General features: G+C 42.5%; 1 protein-coding gene across 6 annotated transcripts in view; it reads left to right on the top strand.

Annotated features, from left to right (window-relative positions):
* Window positions 1-6,935, top strand: part of Ctps2 (CTP synthase 2) — a 125,660-nt gene extending 118,725 nt beyond the window's left edge. For all 6 annotated transcript variants that reach the window (XM_042268977.2, XM_042268980.2, XM_042268978.2 and 3 more), the window contains exons 18-19: window positions 3,048-3,148; window positions 5,047-6,935. In XM_042268977.2, the coding sequence (XP_042124911.1) occupies window positions 3,048-3,117 (70 nt within the window). In that variant the 3' untranslated portion in view covers window positions 3,118-3,148; window positions 5,047-6,935. The remainder of the gene's footprint in view (window positions 1-3,047; window positions 3,149-5,046) is intronic.
* The last annotated feature ends 14,066 nt before the right edge of the window (window positions 6,936-21,001 follow it).

The following is a 21,001-nucleotide window of genomic DNA, read 5'->3' on the forward strand; positions in this document are numbered from 1 at the left end:
TTAAAAGAACAAAAGTGAAATTTCACTGGTTAAGGATTTCAGACTTTTATTGCCATTTAGGTCAGCAAATGCCTGGCCAAAGTTAGGGATGTGTCAGGCATTAGGAGTCTTTATCAGGAAATGAAGACCCAGAGAAACGTTAGTTTGTTCTCTGTCTCTCTCCCTGTCTCTCCGTCTCTCCTCCCCTCCCTCCCTCCCTCCCCCTTTCTTCCTGTGTGTGTATGTCAGAGGACAACTTTATCGAGTTGTTTCTCTCCTTTCACTTTTTATGTGGTGGTGGCTTCTAGAGATTGAACTCGGGTCCCCAGGCTTGCACAGTTGAGTTCTTCACCTGCTGAGTGTATCTCGCTGACCTCTTTAGGGTTTTCCATTATAGCAGCGCTGACGAACAGCAGGAGAGGCAGGGAACATAGACATGGACAAAGAGGACAGGATGTCTTGACAATCGACTGGGACAACTTACAAGGCTGCCTTGTTCAGCTGCTTTGAGTCTTCAGAGAGTGCCCTTCCTGTTTAGGGAGGCACCCTTCACTTCAGGGTCTACATGATCTGCTTCAGGGAAGGCCAGAGCACCTGTTTTAGGGCAGAAAGGCCAGATGAAAGCTCAAGAGACCTTCCTGTGTAGGCTTTTGTTGCCGGTAGCCCACCAGAGAAGACCGTTCAGACAGAGTGGATAGCCTATTGAAAGTCTTTATTCCAGCTTCTAGAACTCTCAGGTATTCAGGACCCCAGTATAACCCAGAGATTTTAGAGCAAGAGGCTTTCAGAAGCAAAAACCACATCCGGTTATCTTGCTCCACAGCTGCAGGGGGAGGTTTTGCACAAGCAAGCAGCTTAACAAAAACTAAGATGAGCAGTTATGGAGGGAGAGGTTTGTATAAGCATGCAGTTGTTTAACAGAAGCCAAGATAAATTAGCTGGGGTATCTTGGCCTTGGTTCCTAGAATAGAGTTGGGTAACTTTCCATGGGATTTGCTATCAAGGAGATCAAATTCTAGTCACACCTAAAATGGTCTCATCAAGAATATGAGATGGAGGAGCCTCAGCACTGTCTTGCCCTGTCACACTACCTCAGATTCCTTTACTTTCAAATGTTCACTATGCCAAGGTGCCATATTTTGGAGTAATGTGTCCTGAACCCTCTCATTGCCAAAGAAAATCGTTGTCATCAGAGCAATGAAAAATGAAAAAAAAAATCCAGCATTGAACTAACAGGTTATGAACTTGGGAGCAGATTGACTTCAGTAGGAACAAGACAATGTGGTGCTCAACCTCAGATAGACTGAGATTTAGTCCCTTGTTGTTGTTTCTTTTTTACTCTTTTAGGGGGCCCACCACCCAGATCCCAAATAAATCACAGATGGAGGCTTATTCTTACTTATAAATGCCCGGCCTTAGCTTTCCTTAACTTATCCCATCTACCTTTGGCCTCTGGGCTTTTCCCGTTCTCTTCCTTCCGTAAATCTTACTCTTACTCCATGGCTTGCTGTGTAGCTGGGTGGCTGGCCTCTGGAGTCCTCCTCCTTCTCTGGCTTCTTCCTCCCTTTTCTCCCAGAGTTTTCCTTCTACATAGTCTCTCTGCCTGCCAGCCCTACCTGTCCTTTCTCCTGCCTTGCTATTGGCCATTCAGTTCTTTATTAGACCATGAGGTGTTTTAGACAGGCACAGTAACACAGCCTCACAGAATTAAACAAATACAACATAAACAAAAGTAACACACCATAAAAAATATTCTACAACAGTCCCTAGTCTAGATTGACATGAAATAAAGGGATCCATCCTCTATGCTTTTCTTTCCCTTAAAAATATTGTTTTGAAGGGTTCTGGCTATGATCTTCTGGCTCCATTGCTTTTGGTTCTGTGGTAAGGCAAAACACCATGATGGGGAGCACATGGTAAAAGAACACTGTTTATATTATGGTGGCTAGGAGGCAAAAAGGGCAAAGAGGGCCCCTTCAAGGTGTGTCCAAAGTGGCCTCATTTCCACTTGTCTCACTTCTTTCAGAAATTTTTTTGTGCGCACGTGTGTGTGTGTGTGTGTGTGTGTGTGTGTGTGTGTGTGTGTGTGTGTTTTATGTATTTGTACACATATCTGCCACAATGCTGAGAGTGGAGGTCAAAGGACAACTTTTGGGAGTCAGTTATCTGGGTATCACTCAGGTCTTAAGGTTCTATGTACAGAAAGTGCTTTAACCAACTGAGCCATCTTGGTGGCCCACTTTCTTTATAACATAATTAAAATTAAACAAAATTTTAAGGTTACCCTAGAAGTATGTGTAAGTATGTATCGAATACTGGAAGTACCCCCTTTCTATCCTCACTCTCCTTTCGCTTGCCCCTTCCTCCCATTGGTCATGCTCATCCCCCTAGACAGTTTTACTTCTTTCATGTCATATAGACATGCATGATTTTATGTATTTTCTGTAAAATCATAGGAATCTCAAACAAGATAAAACATACAAAATTTGTCTTTTTGAGACTGGGTTAATTCTCTGCATATGATCATCTCCAGTTGCATATATTTTCCTGCAGATGACATGACCTTTTTTGGAGACAGGTTTTCACAATAGCCCACCTAGGATGGCCCAGAACTCTTTGGCAATCCTCCTGCCTCAGCCTCATAAGTTCTGGGATTACAAGTGTGAGCTACCACTCCTGGCCTCAGGCTTTCATATGAAATCAGATTGTTAATAGAACTCCTGGAGTAGAAAGCAAGCCGCGGGCACAGGGCAGGCAGCAGAGCAGTCAAGGCTTTGTGGAAGTGGACAGCTGATCTGTAGTCTTTGATTTATACATTTCAACCTATGAAACACTGTCCTAAATGCTCTAAGAACAACTAACCTACGACTTGTGATGAAGGTATGCAATCCGTTGCTGTGAGCAAAGAAGGACCATTGCATGTGGTTAGACTACAAAATGATCATCAAATATTCTTAGTATTTCCTCTACATGGATCTTAATTATGGAACAGGTTTGGAACTAAAACTTGACGAATTATTTGTGGCATTTTTTCACATCTTGCTGAGGGACTTTTCTCTGTTTTCTAGTGATGTATACAGTGATGTCAGTGATGACAGCTATTCCGAGGCAAAGCTGGCTGAACTGGAAATCAACTGAAGTTCTTTCTTGCCTCAGGCCACCTGAGAGGGTAAGGAAGCATTTTGGAGGATTATTTGTTTGTCTCACAGGAAGCTGGCATCCTGGGGAGCATTATAGGACTTGGTTCCCAGGGTCCTTCTCAGTCCAGATTTAGCCTTGGTACTGTTAAGAGACAGTATTTGGGAGAAAAGGCATACATCTGAGGCCAGGAATGAGCATACCGGTACCTGTAAATTACTGGGTAGAATTGTAATAGTCTATGTTGGAGATTGACCAGAAAACATTGTAATGCCAGATAGTATTTTATGCTTATGGGCTTGTCATAGCTATTGCAGTGAGAAGGCAGGCATAGGCAATATAGAAACAAATGGACATAGTTGTGTGCCAATACAACTTTATTTACAAAAAACGACTTGCTAATTGTGTACATGTTACATGTTTATAATGCCAGCACTCAGGCAGTGCAGTTCAAAATAATCCTCAGGTACACAGTGACTGGATTATATTAGATTCTATATTAAAAACAAAAACAACCCCCCAAACCTACTTTCTGAATAAATTGTAGTTATCCATGTATGAAAAGGTCAAATCATAATTAAAACCACTGATTTGTGTGCTATCTAATTTTTCCTTTCTTTTTAAATGATACCCTTGGGCCAGTGAGACGGTGTTGCAGGTAAAAGCACCTGCTATGGCGGCCTGATGACTTGAATCAGTCCCCAGACCCCATGTTGGAGGGACAGAGCTGATACCTGGAATTTGTCCTCTGACCCCCACACGCATGCTATGGCACGGCTATGCTTTCTCTGTCTCTCTCTAACATTAATACAATACATATTAGTGAAAATAAAATTAAAAACAAAATGGGGGGCTAGAGAGATGGCTCAGTGGTTTAAAGTGCTGGCCAGAGGACCCAGGTTTGGTTCTCAGCACCCACATCGTGGCTCATGACTATCTATAACTCCAGTTCCAGGCCATCTGGTGCCTTTTCCTGGCCTCTGTGGGCACCAGGTATGTACATGGTGATAAGTATACATACAGGCAAACACTCATCACAGAAATGAAATCAATAAATCTCCAAAAAGTTTTTAAAAATTCAACAAAATAAAACAAAAGACCATCTTGCTGAATGTGTTATAGGCCACTCATCTCAGGGCAGATTCTCTTGACTTTGTATAAAATAAAATATGATTGGGGCTGGAGAGATGGGTTAAGTGTACTTGTGGCTCTTATAAGGAGGGGCCTGGGTTCAGTTCACAGCACCCATATTGCAGCTTGCAACAATCTGTACCTCTGGTTCCGGGGGATCTGATGCCCTCTTCTGGCTTCTGAGAGCACCAGGCACACATGCAGCATGCATACATACATGCAGGCAAAGCACTCAAACACGTAAAATAAATCCAAGAAATAAAAATTATAGAGTAGAATTGTTTCTTTGCAAGAAGAGGCTAGAGACAGGATTGGTGTTCGAGGGCAGCTTATTTCCTCTGTTACTATATTTTGTATTCTAAGAGAAGACAGCATCATGGATAGTGTTAATAAGTTTTTGCTTGGAGCCAGATGCCACTTGGGATGACCCTAGAGGTTATGGCAGGCCTGGGGTTGGATATGCTAGTATTTAGTTAGAATAGCAACTTTTGGACAACTCGTCAAGAGTTCACTGCTCTATTCAGCTGGGGCTGTTGCTCAGTGATAGAGTGCTTGGCTGGTTTGCCTGGGGCCCAAGTTCAATGTCCAGAATTGCAAAAAAAAAAAAAAAAAGAACCACAAAGAGTTGTATCGCTCTACTATGAGCTCTCTGTAGATATTTCTGTTTATCTGAAACTACTGTGTGTCATAAATGGGGTGAGCTCAAACTAAAATGCTGTAAAGATTAACAGGGATGATTTTAAAGGAGCTTATTATTCACTTTTTGATGTAACTAATACTTACCTTTTTTTTTTTTAGGCCTCTGAAGTAATTATACTTAAGATGAAAGAATTATCTGAAGAAACCACCACACTGTTCCCTAGACATGGGCCATGAAGATTCAAAGGGAATCAGAAAATGTTTACTTCATGAAACAGAACCAAAGGGATCCTTTCCTTTTCCCTCCAGAGGCAGCCTGTAGTAGTCGTCACACTTTGCTATACTTAATTAAACTTCGTTCAGCAGCATCCTGGCACAGAAAGTGTTTCTGTGTTTTGTCCAGAGCATGGTGAGGTCAAAGTGGGAAGCAGGAACTGGGGAGACTTCGCCTTCCCGATATTGTATGGGAAAGGTGGCAGGCATGTGCTATAGCCAGTTTCGGGTTTAAAAACGAGTTATTCTTTTGCCTGGATATGAAGTATAGCTTAATGTGGGAGTTAAGGTGATTTGGGTTTCTCATTCTGTTTATTTCCAGTTAGAGGTGAAATTTAGCAGGCGCAGACCTTGGGGTTGTGAGTCTGTTATCTCACAGACAAAGTGTAAAGGGGATCTGAGACCTCAGGAACCAGGATAAGGAGGGCCCAGTTCCATCTCTTCAACTTGCTGTCTTCAAGTGGAAGGAGCAAACCCAACTCCCACAAGTTGTCTTCTGACCCCTGCATGTGCACACACACAGACACCAAAAAATGTAAAAAATGTAAAAATTCATAATCTTCTTTCTTTTTTAATTAAATTTACTTTTTATTATTCTTTCGACAGCTTCACAAATGTATAGACTCAATCTTTGGTCATTTTTATCCTTTATTACACTCTCTCATTTCATGCTTCTTCTCATGCCTTTTTTGTTGTTTTCAGTTTTTGTGACCACTGTCTTTTTTTCTTTTTGAGACAGCATCTCGTACTGTAGCCCAAGCTGACCTGGAATTCACTGTGTAGCCTACTATATAGTCTTGAACTCACTGTGATTCTCCGGCCTCAGCCTCCCAAATGTTAGGATTATATGTATGAGATATTACACCCTGCTAAACATCAGCAATTTTTTTTTGAGACAGGGTTTCTCTACATAGCCCTGGCTGTCCTGGAATTCACTATTTAGAGCAGGCTGGCCACAAACTCACAAAGATCTGCCTGCCTCTGCCTCTAGATTGCTGGGGTTAAAAGTGTGCACAAACATGCTTGGCTAGCAATTTTTTATAGCAAAAAAACTATTTTAAGTTAATTGTACAGTAGCATTCACTCATACTGTACAGCTATTAGCTTTATGTAGTTATTCCACAATTAACCCCTGTTCTCATTAGCAGTCACTCCTCATCCCCTGGCAACTGTTAGATCCAGATTGATTGAGGCAAGTTGGGAATAAAAAAGCGCAGACCAGCCTTTACACGAGCAGAATTATTCTTTAACCAGAACAACTGGAGGACATCAGTCTCTCCTTGGGAGACTGCACATGCACACATGCACATGCACGATGTGGTACAGAAGGGTTGGGGATTTTATGGGACAGAAAAGAGGACTTTGGGGATGGAAGATTCCACCTGCAGATCAGTTCCCCTTGGGATGGAAGACAGCATCTGCAGATCAGTTCCCCTACAGTCTCAAAGCGGTAGATGGCAGAGGGGTTAGTATGCTGATCCTCCTATCAGAGTCCTGGGTCCTAACAGCCCACAGGTATTACTAGTCAAGTCAGCTGTTCAGTCTAGAGTTTCCCCGCCCACCCGAGGCTTTTGTTCGTGTGTTTTGTCATTAGCTCTTCAGCAGCCTCCAGTCCCTTTTTGGATAGCGTTTCCTACCGTAGTAGTTCATAAAGTGAAAGTGTATGGTGTATGTGCCCCTTTGTGTCTGGTTTCTTTCGTTGACCTTAATCTTGTCAAGGCTTACCCAAATGGTAGCATTCCTTTTTATGACTCAATAAAATTCCGTTGTATATATTTGCCAGTTTATTCATTGTTGATGGGCCCTTGGCTAGTTTCCACCTTTGGTCTTTTGTGAATAGTGCTACCAGGAATCATCATGCGTAAATATTTGTTGTGAATATGTTTTTAGTTCTGAGTATCAACCTAGGAGTAGGATTGCTGTGGTATATGCTATTTTTAACTTTTGACAAAGAATCGGTATTACTTTAATTCAACATTTTTTAGTGAGCAACTTTTTTAGATTAAAAAGTTTATGTGTATGAATGTTTTGCCTGCATGTATGTATGTATGTGCACCACATGTGTACCTGGTGCCCACTGAAATCAAAAGAGGACATAAAATCCTATGGAACTGGAGTTACAGATTGTTGTGAGCCATCATGTCCAAAATAGGAATCGAATCTCAGTCCTCTGGAAGAGCAATGAGTGGTCTAAACTCCTGAGCCATCTTTCCAGTCCCCTAATTCAATGTTTTTTAAAATTCAAAATTAATTAAAAAAACACAGTGAACAAAGTAACAACTTAACTTTTAAAACAGAATCTGTAGCACTGGAGAAGTGGCTGAGTGGCTAAGAGTACTTACTGCTCTTCCAGATGAGCCAAGTTTGGTTCCCAGTGTCCACATTGAGCAGCTTGCAAATGCCTGAAATTCTATCTCTAGGGGATCCAGTTACCCTCTTTTGGCATCCATTGGCACCTGCATCCATGTGGCATACACACACACACACACACACACACACACACACACACACACACACAAATAAAAATATGTACAAATAAAGGAATAATCTAGACTCATACCTCCCTTACCTGCCATTCCTGGTCTGAGTGCTCATAAATGTATAAAAACACAGTTTGTGCCTCAAAAGAGAAAACGTAATTTCTTCAGGAGCCAAATATGAGTGACCATGGCCCAAGAACACAAATTTAAGTTACCCCAAATTCCATGTTCCAATGTAATAACTTTCATAAAGTTTTTATAGTAACAGAACAAAGAAAATAAGACACTTTTCCAATACATGGGTGGAAACATCAGGCAGGCAGGTTTCAGAAAAGCAGGGAAACATCTGCTCTATGCCTGATGACATTCGTAGATTTTAGATTGGTGGAAGCTAAGGTTCTGTTTGTACATTCCAAGTGGATTTACCTAATAGTCACAAGGATGTTAGGTCATACACAAAGGAAGGCAATATGTTGCTATTTAGAGGTCTAAAACATCCCAAGATAACCTGGTTGTTGACCTGAAACATTCCAGTTTCTTCACAACTATTGAAGTTCAGTCTTGTGGAATGTTCTTTGTAGGTGTGGCTTTTTTCTGGGAACTTCAGATATCTTAGACCCACCATATGGATGCTGTTAATCCCAAAGATATGATGACCACCGACTCAAATCATCATGGCCAAATTAATTAGAGCAAGCAGTTTTTATTTTATTTTATTAAAGCAAGCTTTTTTATTCATGTACACAGACTGCCTCTGCCTAAGGCAGGATTCAAGAGGTCAGCCTTGGACATGAGAAATACAAGGTTTTCATAGCTTAGTGGTAGGGAGTTTCCAAATGGGGGATTTGGTGGGCAAAATTTATGAGCAGAACATAAGCATACCAAGTTAGTCCTAATGGCAAGTTAGTCCTAAAGACATGGTTGCAAGGTGGGCATAGCAAGGTAGTCATGACAACAGGCAGCCATAACAATGTAGTCATAACAACCCATTTGAAATACAGGTAGGATTGCAAGATAGCTATTAACTTTTTGAAACAAAGGCATGATTGCCATTTCCTGGAACAGGCAGTACAGAACCGTTTGTTGTTAAGGTTACAGGTGAGGCATAGCCCCATGCTTGAGAAACAGGTTGAATCATAAACAGAAATGAACCTAGTTTGTCTTTACTATAAGAAGGCTTTTAAGCCTTAGATGGAGGCAGGCTAGTTTATCACAGCAAGTGCTCTTTATCTGCTGAACCATCTTTCCAGTCCCACACATACTAATTTAAATATTTTAACCTCTTGCTTTTTTTGGGTGGTTCTTGTTTGCCTTTTAAGCATTTCCTTTTTAATACTATAAGGTTCCACATCATTATTTTGCAAGATGCCACAGAAATCTCAGCTACCCAACACATGGAAAACATGGAAACAAATCTTTGTGGTAAAAATAATATTAAATTGCTTCAGTGTTCCATTTGTGAAAATTATAGCAATAAGACCACTAGAGGCTCTGAATGAAAAGCCCAGGTTAAAAGCTGCAATAGGCCTAGCTGAGAGAGAAGAATGTACTCACAAAGGGGAAACTTTAACATCACAAAGGGTAGGCTGGTTTAAATGGACATTTTCAATTTTAATGATCCTGATTTTTCAAGTCACTTAACAACTGAGTGCTTTTGCTGGGCCTAATGAGGCAGTAAGTAGGACCAGAAGGAAGGACACTTAAGAAACAACCACCTTCTTGGTTATTGTCATGTGATTGTGTGAGTGTGTGTGTGTGTACTTTAGGAGACTCCTCCTGAACTTATCTCGCAAAGAATAGAACAAATACCCAAGTGACTAAGTTTGCTTTCTGTCACTGTGGTAAAACACTGACCAAAAACAACTTTGGGAGGAAAGGGTTTGTTTATTTGGATTACAGGTTACACTCTTTTACTGAGAGAAGCTGTCAGAAGGTTTCTATTGCTGTGAAGAGACACCATGGCCATGACAACTTTTATAAAGGAAAACATTTAATTGGGTGTAGAATGAATCTTAAAAATTCTTATTAATAAAATCAAACCTGAGCTGGGTATTGGTGAATGATCTGAATGATCAGAGAGACAGAACCAGCCACAGTTACCTCACCTCGCCAATTCCTCAGCTGATCCTGTTTCCTCACACTGGAAGCCTCTGAGTCCTCATCCGAATGGATCTCAGCTGAACTGCTGCTCAAAAGCCTAAAAACTTAACCTGCCAAATGTTTCTAGTTTCTGGTCTTCATGCCTTATATATCTCTCTGCTTTCTGCCATCACTCCCTTGGATTAAAGGCTGGCTCACTTTCTGGGATTAAAGGCGTGTGCTACCACTGCCTATCCTCTATGTTTAATATTGTGGCTGTTCCACTCTCTGACTCCAGATAAGTTTAGTAGCATGCACACTATTTCGGGGAACACAATACCATCACAATTGGGTGGTTTACAGTTCAGAGGTTTAGTCCATTATCATCATGGCGGGACCTGGTAGCATGCAGGCAGCATGTTGCTGGAGAAGGAGCTGAGAGTTAACATCTTTTTATTTTATTTTTTTTAAAGATGTATTTATTTATTATGTCTACAGTGTTCAGCCTGCATGCTTCCCTTCAGGCCAGAAGAGGGCATCAGATCTCATTACAGATGGTTGTGAGCCACCATGTGGTTGCTGGGAATTGAACTCAGGACCCTTAGAAGAGCAGCCAGTGCTCTTAACCGCTGAGCCATCTCTCCAGCCCCGAGAGTTTACATCTTGATCTGCAAGCAACAGGAAGTGAACTGTGTCACTGGGCATAGCTTGAGCATAGGAGACCTCAAAGCCCATCCCCACAGTGACACACTTCCTCCAAGAAGGCTACACCTACTCCAACAAAGCCACACCTCCTAATAGTGTCACTCCCTATGGGGGCTGTTTTCTTTTAAACCACCACAGTAGCCAAGGCAGGAACTGAAGCTGAGAATACTGGAGGAATGCTGCTTACTGACTTGCTTTTCATGGCTTGCTCAGCTTGTTTTATACAGTCCAGTACCACCTGCCCAAGGTTGGCACCACCCACAGTGGGATGGGCCCTCTTACATCAATTACCAAGAAAATGCCTCACAGACATGCCCACAGGCCAATCTGATGGAAGAAAAGAAATTCCTCAATTGAGGTCCTCTTCCCAGGTGACTCTAGTTTGTGTGAAATTGACATAAACTAACCAGCCCAGGCGGGAACACCTAGAAAGTTACTCTAAATCGTTCACTCAGCAAGTCACCTTTTTATTGACATAAAGTCATAAAGTCAATGTACACAATACTGGCTTTCATATATGTGTAAAATGTATTTTGACCATATTCCTACCCTTTACCCCTTCAGTCTTCCCTGTAAGAAATTGTTCTTTCTATCAAAGACAGCCCTACTGGAATACACATTTCTGGAACCTCCCCCTTTCTCCTTGCATCTGTTGGCCAGTTACCTCAAATTGTGAAGCCAAGCTTCCACCAATGGTATGAGACTCACTCACCACCTAAGTTAGGGATAAAAGACAGAAGCCATCTTGGTCAAGTGTGCTTGTTAGGCTATTGTGTGTTCTGGGCACACTCTTTCTTCAAAAAGAATTGCCTTGCCAGGCTACTTTCATTTGGTTCGTGTGTGACACTGGGGTTATTTCTTGTTTCTAACATTTCCTTTCTCTGCCCTCCCATTAGTTCCCCGTGTTTCCTTATAGTTTCCCTTCTCCTTTCGTGTCACATAAGTATACACGGTTTTATGTCTCTCTATAAAATATAGGATCCAAAAGTGAAGGAAAATGTGGTGCTTATCTTTCTAAATCTGACAATTCACTTAATAATTTCTAGGACCACCGCGATGGCTCAGTGGATAAAGGCACCTGCTGGCACACCTGCTGACATGAGGCCCTTTCTCCTAATAAAGCTCGTTGCTGAAGGGTGATTTGTGTCGGCTCCTTTTCCAAGCCCACCCATCATGCGGCTGCTCTTCTCTGAAGTCTAACAGGGTTATTATACAAGGAGTATTTAGAAGCTGCTTTTGTGAAAATGCTCTGACTGTTCACTTGGGCCCACAAAATGGCTGCAAGCAGGATCAAAAACCTGGCATCTCCAATGCCTTCCATTTGCACCCGTCTCCACTACTTTGGGCCAGATTCTTGCTCAACTCTGCACATAGCGCCAAGGGTGCTTATTTAGGAATGAGTGGTACCTAATTTATTTTATGTTGTAGAATGTTATTTTAACTGTGTAAATGTGTGTTACATGTGTTTCTGCTACTTTTGTTAATGATACAAAGACATGTTACATTTTTTGATTAAATAAAATTAACCTGGGGTCAGGAGGCTGAGGCAGCAACTAGCTGACAGGAGGTGGTAGGGAGGAACTAAGTGTAGCGAGGGTTCTTTAGTAGGGGGCTGAGCAGGAGGATGGCCCTTTTTGAGGGAGACACAAACAAGGAGAAAAAGCTAGCTATTTGCTGTTCAGCCTCTCTGAGCTAGAAGGATTTCACCTCAACCTTTGAATCCTGAGTTCTATAGAAGGATAGAGATTTAGATAAAGTTTCCTTCAGCAGCCGTGATAGAGTCGGTGCCTGAGGGAACAGAATTCCCACATGGCTGAGGCCAGTGCTGCTGAACCACTGTGGAGTTGCAATTGCCAGTTGGAAAAGCAGTTGCTTAAGGTGCAGCCACTGTATTGAATGAAAAACAACAATCTTATCCCCGTTCTGGGCTGAAGATAAAAGATAAGACAGGCATCTTCTTGTCAGACCCCTCCTCCCATATGCACAAGGGACCTAAAAGTCTCCACTCACTGTTTTAAACCTGCGGTCCATCTTAGATTTTAGGAACAACAGAGCCTCACAGCTCACTCCATGATATCACCCCAAGAGTAGTTATCTCATGGGGATTGGTCTGACTCTGAGTAATAAGGACATCTGAGATGATGATTAACCAGGCCACATTTTGACCAGACTATATTTTCACCAGGACTCTTCTTTTTTGTTGTTGTTATTTTGGGGTTGTTTGTTGGTTTTTTTTTTCAAGACAAGGTCTCACTATATAGTCCTGTGTGGTGATTTGAAAGAAAATGGCTTCCAAAGGGAGTGGCTATTAGGAGGTGTGGCCTTGTTGGAGGAAGTGTGTCACTGTGGGGGTGGGCTTTGAGGTCTCTTTTGCTCAAGCTTCCCTCAGTGTGACAGTCAGTTGACTTCCTGCTGCCTTCTGGTCAAGATGTAGCCAGCACCACATCTGCCTGCACACTGCCATGCTCCCTGTCATGATGATAATGGACTGAGTCTCTGAAACTAAGTGAGCTTCTCCAATTAAATGTTTTCTTCATAAGAGTTGCTGTGGTCATTGTGTCTCTTCACAACAATAAAAACCAGAACTAAGACACCCTGACTTCTGGAACTCACTATGTAGACCAGACTGACCTCGAACTCACAGACATCTTTTTGCCTCTGCCTCCCTAGTGCTGGAATTAAAGGTGTGTGCCATTATACCTAGCTGAACAGGACTTCTTAATTATGCCTCTTGACTTAGACCCAATTCTCTATTGTCAATGCCATGAAAATAGGCTGAAATTCTTACATTATGTTTTTCCAAGCCAAGTAAGTATCATCTTTGGCAGTTCAGCTGTACCCCCTTACAACCCAGCTGGGCTTGTTGACTGTTTACATATCCTCACAGAGGGGTGGGGAGGGTCACAAGACTCATACCTAAGTGTCTACTTATTCCCTACCACTTCTTGTATGGGGGCTAGAGTATACAGACCAAGGAAGAATAGGAGTGGCTCCATCTGTGTGGTTGTGGGGAAGCCCTCATCCCTGTTGGGTAAAGGCTTTCCATATGCAGCCTTTAGGGGAAGGAGCACCCACACTCCTGTGAGTAACCGCTCATCTATGCTCTGTAAGGAAGCCCAATAAACTCATTGGTTCCCCAGAGTGGACGTTGGCAGAATCATGCCTGGGTTTGTAGTTGGGATTTAGGAGAGAGGGTAGACCTTGTGGGACCTTAGGAGAGAGGGTAGACCTTGTTTATATCTTCACAAGGAAAGGGACTAGCTGCACATGGCCATGTTGATTAAACTCCTTCCTTGCCTTTGGACCATTACTTTGTTTGGGTGGGTGAAGTGTCTGGACCTGATATTGGAAGCCCTGAATCTAGCATCTGGCTTAAATGTCTGGTACAAGACTGTTGGAGTGACTGTACCTACTTGCTGTCAGTCTACACTTTATTGAAGTTTACACCCCATCAAAGCTGAATGGACTTAGGTTTTTGTTTTGTTCAGTTTTTTCTCACTTCCATCTCTTTTTTCCTATTCTTGCCATATGCTCATGAGTGTGCACGTGTGTGTGCATGTGTGGTATATATGTGTATACACATGTATGTGTAGCTACACTCATCCATGAGTGTTCATGTGGGAGACCAGAGGTCAATACTAGGCATTTTCCTTGATAATTCTTCACCTTACTCTTTTGAGACAGTTTTCTACTGAACATGGAGCTTGTCATTTTAGTAGGCTGGCTGGCCAGGAAGCCCCCTAGGATTTGCCTGTCCCTGCCCCCCTCCCATTGCTGGGATTATAGACACATGCTTCTGCATCCTGCTTTTATGTGAGTGCCGGGGGATCTAAACCCATATCCTCAGGCTTGTGCAGCAGACCAATGAGCCATCTCCACAGGCCTCTAGCTCCTGTCTTTTTAAAATAATGCGTGGGCACCCATCTGCTTGTCTATATGCACACCGCACTTATGCAATACCCGTAGAAGACAGAAGGCGGCAGCAGATCCCCAGGAGCTGAAGTTCCGGGTGGTAGTGAGCTGCCTGATGTGGGTGCCGGGAACTGAACTCCAGTCTTCCGCAAGGGCAGCAAGTGCTCTTAATCAATGAGCCATCTCTCTAACTGCCTCCACCACTGACAGCTCCAATCTTAATGGTCCCTTTGCTGACGTACTTTTTACTTGAACTTTCTATTTAGTTGAGATTTAAAAAGTTGTGTATGCTTCTCATTTACTCTGTTAGGTCAGTAGTGAGCACTGATACTCACTAGTGCTTCCCTGAGGGCTGAGCTTCTGCAAGCCATAGATGGTGCACTAGTGAGATGAAGAGACTCAGAGACATGAAGGGAGAAAAAACACTTTATTTTTTGCTTTGCCAGTGTTAAGTTCATGACTGAGGTTCCTGTGACAAAAGAGAGGTCATTTAATCTGAATTTTGTGTTTCATGGGACACTCATAAAAAGCAAAGAGAGGAAACAATGTGGAGGATATTAGGCCTAATGAAGTCTTGGATATATATATATATATATATATATATATATATATATATATATATATATATATATACACACACACACACACACACACACACACACATATATATATATATATATATATATATATATATATATATATATATATATATATATATATAGTAATGGCTACCTCCAAGTATAGATGTTACCAGAACTTTCCTACAGCCCACTGTGACCCATGAGACAGAAATTACTGGAAGAAAATAGATTTGTTCAAATCCAGACCTAAGGAAAACAGAGGAGACTTTTCCATCTCAAATATCCATTTGTATGTGTTGGGAGCAGGGGGGACTCAGGTGCAGGAGAAAAAGGGGGTACAGTGGGGAAGCAAACAGGGGATCCAAGTGCCAGGAAGGGTTTTCCTTTCCAGCTCATGCCTGCATGTCTCTTCTTCCTCCTCAGAATGAGCCTCATATCTTGTTTCAAACAGACTTACATTTTTGCAGTTCCCTTCATAGACTCTAAGGCAGCGGTTCTCAATCTGGGGGGTCACATATCAGATATCCTGCATATCAGATATTTACATTATGATTCATAACAGTAGCAAAATTATAGTTATGAAGTATCAACGAAAATAATTTTATGGTTGGGGTCACCACAACATGGGGGACTGTATTAAAGGGTCACAGCATTAGGAAGGTTGAGAGCCACTAATCTAAGGAGAGGAGCGGGTGTTACAAAGTTCCCTTTAGAAGAGCATGAAATGGTGAGAAAAGATCGGAAAAGGAGGTGCAAGAAATAGCTTCTATTTGGCTGGTACCTAAGGAGGGCACCTTGCATCTGCGGGTCTCATGACTGCTTCAGGGGGAATGTCAGAACACCTGTCCTGGGTTTTTTTTTTAATCTGCTTCAGGAATAGAGGGAAGGGGAAGGCCCAAGAGACCTTCCTGTATGTGCCGTCTCTCAGATTTCTTCAGCTGAAAATAACCACCATGCCAAGGATCTTTGGCGCAGTGGACCCTATGGCAAGCAGCTTTTGATTTTATGACTCTTGTCTGTCAGGATCCTGAGAAGATGTTTCCAAGTTCCAGGGATGCCATTCAGCTTGGTCTCTCTAAAGTGGGGTCTGTTTTCCATACCCATGGCCTCTTGAGCATTATTTGCTTCCTCTGAGAAAATTGCCAGTGACAAGCTAGAAAGTAGAGGTGATACCATTTGATTATGGAATTATGTTATTTTAGACAGGGTCTCACTATGGAGCTCTGCTTGGCCTAGAACTCACAGAACACCTTCTGCTTCTGCCTCCCAAGTGCTGGGATTATAGGTGCATGCTACCACACTCAGCTGGATTTTTTTTTTTTTTGGTTTTTTTTCGAGACAGGGTTTCTCTGTGTAGCTTTGCGCCTTTCCTGGAGCTCACTTGGTAGCCCAGGCTGGCCTTGAATTTACAGAGATCCGCCTGGCTCTGCCTCCCGAGTGCTGGGATTAAAGGCATGCGCCACCACCGCCCGGCTGGATTTTTTTTAAAAACACAGTTTCTTACCTTATAGTGTAGGCTGTCCTGGAACATCCCGTATATTCCAGGCTGGCCTCAAACTCAAGATTATCCTCCTGCCTCACCTCCTAAATACTGGGATTGCAGAGATGAGTCACTATGGCCAGCTGGAACTAATTTCTAAGCCTGAACAGTTTAGATTGTCTATCTTTTTTTTCCTCCCCAGCTTTTTGTTGGAACAGAAACATTTGAAAATGGGCATTCTGTGTCTGTTTCCTCTGGGAAGACTGCTTTTAGTTAGTATGTTGGGCACAACATTTTGTAGCATAAGATAGTCTAAGAACCTGGAGGTTAGAGCCAGTGGTCCAGAAAGCTGACCTATCTAGGCTGCATCACTGTCCCGAAGGGGTTCTCTGAGCTAGAGATACCTCATCACAGGCCAGGGTGATGAGACCACTTGTCACAATGGTTGCTTTTGCAGAGAATTTAATGGTTCAAGAGAGCAATATATTTAGTTACTTTGGAGTATATGTTGTTTTAAGGGTCTAGAGATGAAAGAAAATTCAAGTGATTTTCAACTTAGAAGGAACTTCTTTGCTGGCTTCACTGATTTATACAAAAAAGAGAGGAAGATATTATTGTTTTCATGGCTTTAAATATTCATCTATTTTCCATTTTTTGAGACATCCTGCCCAAGATGGCCTTTTTGCTTGTTTCAGTCATGGCCTTACTCTTTACTTGAACTGGCTCTGAATTCTCGTTTCTCAAATGCTGGCATTATAAGTGTGAGCCATCACCCACAAGCTTTTCTCTCACTTGTGAAATACTTTGCTTTTCTGAGTGAATAAAGGATTCCATGTTTTCCCTCTGTTTCCTATTATCTTCCTTTCCTATTCCCTTCCCTTCCCTTCCCTTCCCTTCCCTTCCCTTCCCTTCCCTTCCCTTCCCTTCCCTTCCCTTCCCTTCCCTTCCCTTCCCTTCCCTTCCCTTCCCTTCCCTTCCCTTCCCTTCCCTTCCATTTTTTGAACCCAGAGTCTTAAGCATGCTCCGCAGGTGCTCTACTACTGAACCACACTCAGCCTTAGCTTTCCTTTTCCCAGTCCTCCTAAGCACACCTCTTGAGTTGGGATTTGTTTTATTCTGTTTAGGAATGGGGAAGTAGGGGTTGGAGAGATGGCTCAATGGTTAAGTGCACTGATTGTCCTTCCAGAGGACCTGGGTTTGATTCTCAGCATCTACACAGTGGCTGACAACCATCTGTAACTCTAGTTCCAGGGAATCTGACACCTTTTTCTGGCCTTTCTGGGCATCACACAGATATGTGGTACACAGACATACATACTGGCAAAACACCCATACACATTTTTAAAAAGGGGGTGAGGGATGGGGGAATCAGTCTAGCCTCTATGTCTGTAATTCTAGAACTTGGGAGGTAGAGGCAGGAGCATCTGGAGTTCAAGGCCAGCCTCAGCTACATAGCAGGTGAGAGGTCAGTCTTGGCTATATGATGCTCTCTATTGTTTTAATTTAAAAACTTCATTATTATTGTATTTGTATGTGTGTGTATGTGTGCAGGTGTATGCACATGTATGTGTGAGTACAGGCATACATATACCATAACAAACGTGAAGGTCAGCCTTTACTGTGGATTCTAAGGATCAAATTCAGGTTGTCAGGGCCTTTTCCTTCTAAGTCATCTCACAGTATCAAAACATATAACCAAAAAAAGAAAGAAGGAAAGAAAAGAAAAGAGAAGAAAGGAAGGAAGGAAGGAAGGGAGGGAGGGAGGGAGGGAGGAAGGAAGGAAGGAAGGAAGGAAGGAAAAGAGAAATGGAGAAGTAAGACTGGGGATGTGGCTCAGTGGCCAAGCACTTTCCTAATATATGAGAATCTGAGTTCTATTTCCATGAAAGCATGGAGTGAACATGAGGGAGAGAGGGAGAGAGGAGAGGAAAAGTAAAGAACATCTGGTATGTAGTACATTTGGGGGTAAGGTCTTGTAGTTCTCTTGGAACTTAGCCACACCCATCTTGTCTATAGCAACTTTCTTTCTATGAAATGAATGGTTGTTGAGACCAAAAGCATAAAATATTTACCACTTGGCTCTTTGCAGAAAAAGCTTGTCAATTACTGATTGCGTAATGCAAGAAAAGGTTTTTGACAAGTCTAAAATGGAATCTAAGCTTGAAAAAAATTTATATAGTGAAAATGTTTTTTTTTAAACAAGCAAAACCATGATGTGAGATTGCAGGAAAGTCTCAATTTAGCCTTGGTACTTGGGAGTTCACTCTCATCCCTAGAGTTCAGATTACCAAGTTGTTCTGGATTCTTCCAGAGAAGTATTCTGCAAAGATGATTTCTTTTCTCTTTTTTGTTACATGGTTAAAGAAGCATTTTTTTAAATCTTAGATAAGAGTCTTACTCTATTAAGTAGAAAAAGAATAATAAAATAATATGATGAAAAAAAGTATATGGGAGAAGGACCAATAATTAATTCAGCCAGTCACAGGCTCGACTCTGAATTGATGCAGTCAGCCAAAGAGAACGTAGAAGACATGGTCCAACCAGGGAAGGCATTAATGCAGTGCTTAACTGGATCCTCAGGGGTGAATAGGAGGAGAGCAGATGCATCTCTGGATGATGAGTGCTGGCAACACTAGTTATTGGCTGGCATCCCAGACTTTTCCCAAGGATGCTCCTGAGACCCAGTGGTCCCACCTCAAATAATGCTGCCCAGATTTGAAGGATCTTGAGAGAAGTTGTTACTGGAGTTTTAAGGGCAAAAGCTTTGCTATCAGTACACTGATGAAACAGCCCGGTAATTGTGAGGAACAAAGAAATGAGATTTATTTCACGTGACCACATTGGGAAGAGACCACATTGGGGGCATCCAGTGACTCCAAGTCTGGCTCCAGAGTCCTGACATGAGCTTTGGGTTTAGTAGAGAAAAACTGGGCTGAATGCAGGAACAGGGGGTCTGTATGGGTCAGCAGTCCTGGTCAAGGTGTGTTCTGATCACTCATTGTTTCAGCTCTGATTTTGCAAGATGGTTGAAAGAAGTCTTTTTTTTAAAGATGAAGTGTGTGTGTGTGTGTGTGTGTGTGTGTGTGTGTGTGTGTGTGATGTGTATATGGGTGCATGTGGGGTCGGAAGAGGGCACTGGATCCTCTGAAACTGGAGTTACAGGTGCTTGTGAGCTGCCAGGTGTGGGTGCAGAGAACTGAACTACCTCTGTAAGAGCAGTATGTGCTTTTAACCTTTGAGCCTTTCTCCAGCCCCCCCCCCCGAAGAAGTCTTTATTTCTGAAGTAGGTGTGATGACACACACACCACACATGTAATCCAACCATTTGGGAGTAGAGGCATGAGGAACTCAAAGTCATCCTTGGCTACATGTCAAGTTCAAGGCCAGCCTCATCTACCCAAGACTTTGTCTCAAAAATTAAACAATCAGAAAAATCTGGGATTACAGGTGTGACCCCTGCCCCAACCTGGCCCACATATATTACTAGAAAGTTTGGTTTAAAAAATTTTTAATTAATAGTATTTGTGTATGTATATGGTATGCACAGGGGGCACTCATGTGTCACTGTGTGTGTGCTATTGGCACACATGTGGAAGCCAGAGGACAACTTTTGAGAGTCGGTTCTCTTCTTCCACTGTGGGTTCTGGAGACCAAACTCAGGTCGTCAGGCTTGTGTGACAAGTATTTTTATTAATTGGGCTATCTTGTCAGCCCAGTGCAAATTTTCTAGTGGCCGTATTAAACTTCTGTCTGCTCTGGTTTGCTTTTTGAGCTCGATGTTTTTTTTTTGGCCTTTTAATTCTTCAACTGGCAGAGAAAAACGAACCCAATCAAGACCCCCTAGACTGTATCACAGCCATATGAAGAGCACGGCTTTAGACATTGTTTAAAGAAAACATACATGGCTAAGGAGAAGCAAGCTTTCAGAGACAGCCGTTAAAGGACAGTAAGGCAAAGAGATAAAAAGAAGGAAAGGGGGAGGGTGGGGAGATGGCTTAGTGGTTAAGTTTTTGCTTAACTCCTGTAGGTACCACATTGGTGTGGTGGTTCACCTGTAATTCCAGCCCGGGAAGGTTGATACAGGGATCCCCAGAGTAAGCTGGCTAGCAAGACCATCTGCATCCCTGAGCTCTGGGTTAGCTAGAGAGACCTTGCCTCCTTGAGTAAAGTTGAAGAACAATTGAAGGTGATTCCTGACATCAACCTTCTCTTGATAGAGGAGTTCAGATTCCCAGAACCCACATGTTAGGTGGCTTTCACATGCATGCACATCCATATCCATGTGTACCCATGCAATATAAGTGTGTATACACACATATGCACACATGTAGTACATACACATGAAAATTTGAAAAATGTTGAGTTAGAATAGTGAGGCAGGATCTAAGCAGGGTGGGGGGCTGGGGGTGGGTGGGCTGTCACAGTAGCTACAGGAATCACCACTATGATGTCTTGTAGAACAGTAGAGACTGAAATCAACTCTGACTCTTACAAAAGCAACTGGAGATTTATAACCAAGGACAGGGGCAAGGGTGCATCAATGGATAGAAAGTTACAGTGCAGAAACATCAGGGATAAAAGGCTCTTTCTTTCTCTCAAAGACA

This window comes from Peromyscus maniculatus, chromosome X (assembly GCF_049852395.1).
Source record: "Peromyscus maniculatus bairdii isolate BWxNUB_F1_BW_parent chromosome X, HU_Pman_BW_mat_3.1, whole genome shotgun sequence".
NCBI classification, from domain to species: domain Eukaryota; kingdom Metazoa; phylum Chordata; class Mammalia; order Rodentia; family Cricetidae; genus Peromyscus; species Peromyscus maniculatus.